This window comes from Scyliorhinus torazame, chromosome 6, assembly GCF_047496885.1.
Source record: "Scyliorhinus torazame isolate Kashiwa2021f chromosome 6, sScyTor2.1, whole genome shotgun sequence".
In the NCBI taxonomy this organism is placed as follows: domain Eukaryota; kingdom Metazoa; phylum Chordata; class Chondrichthyes; order Carcharhiniformes; family Scyliorhinidae; genus Scyliorhinus; species Scyliorhinus torazame.
Window position 1 is genome coordinate 300,731,877 of NC_092712.1, and position 4,625 is coordinate 300,736,501.

The following is a 4,625-nucleotide window of genomic DNA, read 5'->3' on the forward strand; positions in this document are numbered from 1 at the left end:
GGGGGGGGGGGGGGGGGGTCCAATTGAATAAGTCAATAAATCGAGTTGATTCCGCTTGTGTGTTGATTGCCTCACTCGGGGTTGGCTGGAGAATTTTCAGTACCTTCTTTCCGCGCCCTTTCTCCACGCCTCCTACTTTATTTACTGTAACTGTTCAGGAAACAACTCGAGTCAATTTCATCGCATTCAAATCATACAGCAACCCCGGGAGAGTCCATCCGACAGGTGTAAAAAGGGGGAGGGGGGGAGGAGGAAGAGGAGTAGGAGAGAGATAGCTACTGTAACATTAAATCTCAACAAGATCATTGATTTAAAGTGCCACCGTTTTTGGAATGTACGTGATTTGCGAATGTTTTGGGGGAATGTCGATCAAGGTTTAGGTGACGGGTGAGGGGGGGGGGGGGGGGAGTGTGTGTGGAGGGTGATTTGCTGCTGATGGCCCTGTGATATTTATTCTCCCCTCCCTCTGTGAGGTGTGGCCATGACTGGATCGAGCAGTGATATTACACAGGTCTGAGCCAGTCTCTGGAGACTCCGGGAAAGGGGTTTGTCCCTCGCACAAGCGAATTACCTGGGCGCGCTCGAAACTTCTACAACAAAAATAACCAACCTCAACTTGACGCCAATCTCCGCTTTCCAATCGCTCAACGAGGACAACAGCTCAAGGTGCTCCCGGCCACTGTCTGATAGGGAAAAAGAGACAGTTTTCAATTCGATCATTTGCTTACATTGTCAGCGGGACTCCTCAGCCTTTGCCAAGTCATTGATACCTGGGATTACTCCTCCAGGTTTTTGTTTTACTCCTTGCGGAAGTGTCTGTTGAAGCGGTAGACAAGCAGCAGAGGCAGCATGAACTTGGAGGTGTTCGCGAGCAGTGGTTTCGGGGGTAAACCAGCCGAGGTTTGCAGTGACTCGGAGGGCAGTGTCCCCTCGCCCCTGTCCGTGGAAGAGGAGCTGGGATCGGATGGAGACTGTGTGGCCAACAGCCCGGTGCCCACCACCCCGGGCTCCGAGGGGAAAGCCAAAACGTACACCAGGCGTCCCAAGCCCCCTTACTCCTACATCGCCCTGATCGCCATGGCCATCAGGGACTCTGCCTCCGGCCGCCTCACCTTGGCTGAGATCAACGACTACCTGATGAAGAAATTCCCCTTCTTTCGGGGCACTTACACCGGCTGGAGGAACTCAGTCCGCCACAACCTGTCCCTCAATGACTGCTTCGTCAAAGTGCTCCGCGACCCTTCCAGACCCTGGGGGAAGGACAACTACTGGATGCTGAACCCCAACAGCGAGTACACATTCGCGGACGGGGTGTTCCGCCGCAGGAGGAAGCGAATTGGCCGCAAACTCCTGAAGGAAGCCGGCGCGGGAGACAAACGCATGGAGGTCATGCCGGGCATCATCTCGGTGCCCGGCAAGGATGAGGGTGCGGGCGCCAAGTTCTCCAGCTCTTTCGCCATTGACAGCATCCTGAGCACGCCGTTCCAGAGGCGAGAGGACAGGGTGCCAGAAGACAGGGTGGCCTGCAACGTGGGCAGGCTGTACTGGTCCAGCAGACCCCTGCTGCCCTACCCGCTCATGCCCTACTCTGCCCCGGTGCCACCCTTGTTCTCCATCAGCGCCGGGGCTAACTCAATGCTGCAGCCTTACCGCTTCCCCGCCACCGACCCCGGCTTGCTGCAGCCGCGGGGCACCCACTTCTCATCCAAGGGCTATCATGGCGCGGAGATGCCCCCTTGCCTCGGACTGTCAACGGCAATGCATGCCCACCCTTACCACCCCTACAAGATCGAATCGCTCATCGTTTAGAAGACGAACCTTTTTTTTAAAAAAACTCCAAGGGGAAGAGAAATGGAACCCCTCTTTTCGCACTTTTAGAACCTTATATAGAGTGTAACCTTTCCCCCCTCCTCCCACCGCCGGGAAATCGCTCCGAAGCGGGACAGACAGAATGTTATTTGTCCCAGATTTTTGTCTGTTTTCTTCCTTCTGTATATCGACAAAACCAGTTGTCCTGGTCCTTGCCGAAGGCATCGTTATATTACAGGGATTCTAGTAAGTTATCAATCATTTCTGAACAGATAGATTTTTTTTTTAAAAACAAAAATGTGCGATTTACTGGGAATCAGATCATTTCTGTCGAAAAACAAAACGATGGCATTGCTTGAGTGTGCCAAATTAGCAGTTACCGTGATTTTTTTTTTAAAAACACAAATATTTATACTGTTGTTTTTCAAACAAGAGGTAACCTGACGGGCTTAGAGAGCTATGATTTCGTGGTTTTAAAACAGTTTAGTTGATGACAACGCTCCAATTGAGTGGAAGAGTTTTGATAGATCTTAGTACTGTTACTTAAAGACGGGACCACTGCCAATGTAAGCAGGTGACTATTTTGTGTGTGTGTGTGTTTTGTTTATTAAATGACGCATGAGCCTTATATTTTCGAATAAAAGCTTTGATAACAAGCCTCATTAGCGTGTGGCATGCACTGATTTAACAATCGATTGGTTTCATCTCTGCCATTTGAAAAGAGGGCGATCATATCGAATGAAAAGTTCAATGGCAGGAATCGGATTCGCGTGAGAAATTATTGGAGGATTAAAAAAACCGCGCCTGTGCGTGTTGAAATGTGAGAGATCAGGTTATGAAACACCATTTGCCTTTGAAACGTCTGGGGCGGAGCCAAAGGCTTGAGAAAGGCAGAGACCATTGTTTACACGGTGCAGCCAGCTACTGCAGGGGAGTTGGAAAGGAGAGTTCCCCGGCTTTAATAATATTATTATCTTTCTCTGCTTTGTGTTTTTAAACACTTGTTTCAATCAATAACGGCTCAAGAGCAAATCTGAACTTTACTGAAGGGCACGCCGAGTAATATCCACGTTTTCTTTTCACAAAATTGCCAACAAAATTAACCTTCAGGTTTGAATTATTCCCGCCCCCAGGATAAATGCAACATTACCAACATTGCGTCGCATCTTAATACTTTTCACCTAGTTCATCTCAGTAATTAAGTTTAACTAAGAGGGCGCGTCGATTGTTGAAACTTCCTCAAGGGCGTCTACAAAAAAAATGAATGAGTTGGGAGGTTCCGAGGTGCCTTGGAATAGAAATTGCCCACGCAGCGTAATCTGAATACTGGCGATACTTTAAGCAGGTATGCAGTTACATCAGATCTTATCATCAGGGCCAAGGAGCTTGGCACGGTGGTGCATTTAAAAGGCAGGGGATCTGACAAGGGGGTTGGCTGGGTGTTGGTGGGGAAGGGGCAATGTTCTGTCAACATTTGAAGGAATGCAGGCCTTCATGTTCGTTCACAATGCTGAAACATTTCTTAAAAATGATTTCCATATATTTTATTAGACATATACTTTACAGTGCAGAAGGAGGCCATTCTGCCCATCGAGTCTGCACTGACCCACACCTCCACCCTGTACCCGTAACCCAGTAACCCCACCTAACCTTTTTGGACACTAAGGGCAATTTAGCGTGGCCAATCCACCTAACCTGCACATGCTAACCACTGGGCTACCGTGCTGCCCACTCTCTACCCCCCCCCCCCCTACACACACACACACCACCCCTCCTCTGCCCAACACATAACTTTCCAAATCAAACAATGCATTCTCAACCGCTCACACTCCACAACTCCGAGTCAAAATGTAAACAAGTTGAATCCTATCGCAACATCAAAGCCTCTGGTGCAGGTGATACACATAGTTCGTCAATGGTATGTATGTCTGCTTTGCACCAATCACGCGTGAACTTGCAGATTGCCTGGGGCTTTGCTGCGGTCTTGGCTGTAAACACTGGCAGCCTCTGCACACCTCCAGGGCCACCTTCCAAGTCCTGGAGTGCTCATCAGCGAAGCTGCTCTCAAAACACTGACACAACGGATAGCACCTTTCAGAAGAACACCTACCAGACTCACTGTTTCTCGAATCCGAGTATTTGTTTTAGTCTTGAGATTCCGTACTGACGTGTTTATTTTTTTTAACACTTGGGAGAGACCTGGATTTCTGGCTATTTGCCTTTCCTTTTATATTTGAAATTCACTCTGAAATGCGGGCAACTAACAAACTGAGAAACACAAACCCAGCTTTGCAACAAAGCGCTATATATATCCGCTCACCGAAGTGTCACAGGTTTAAAAAACACGTACAAATGTGTTTTGTAATGAAAAATATATACTTTATTCATAAAATATCCAATGGAACATTGCAAAGCAGTTCAAAATGGTTCTGACAGGGGAGTGCAATAACGTTCAATTTATTGCCACAGAGCATGCGACACTTTGACGATCCTCACTACTGACAAACTGACAGGTGTAATTCTGGTCAGCGCCTCAAGTTGTGCACTGCCATTGCAGGTTAGGTGGATTGGCCATGCGAAATTGTCCCTCAGTGCCTGAAGATGTGCAGGTTGGGTGCTTTGGCCATGTTAAAGTGTTCCTTATTGTCTAAAGATATACAGGTTGGGTCGTTGGGCCATTTTAAATTGTCACTTCGTTGTCTAAAGATATACATGATGTGGAGATGCCGGCGTTGGACTGGGGTGAGCACAGTACGAAGTCTTACAACACCAGGTTAAAGTCCAACAGGTTTGTTTCGATGTCACTAGCTTTCGGA

General features: G+C 48.2%; 1 protein-coding gene across 1 annotated transcript; it reads left to right on the forward strand.

Annotated features, from left to right (window-relative positions):
* The first annotated feature begins 463 nt into the window (after positions 1 to 463).
* foxq1b (forkhead box Q1b) lies at positions 464 to 2,471 on the forward strand. The gene has a single exon (XM_072509917.1). The coding sequence runs from the start codon at positions 850 to 852 to the stop codon at positions 1,807 to 1,809; it is 960 nt and encodes a 319-aa protein (XP_072366018.1). The 5' UTR covers positions 464 to 849; the 3' UTR covers positions 1,810 to 2,471.
* The last annotated feature ends 2,154 nt before the right edge of the window (positions 2,472 to 4,625 follow it).

Excerpts from the sequence above, each read along its gene's own strand:
- foxq1b (XM_072509917.1), top strand. The coding sequence starts at position 850 with ATGAACTTGGAGGTGTTCGCGAGCAGTGGTTTCGGGGGTAAACCAGCC.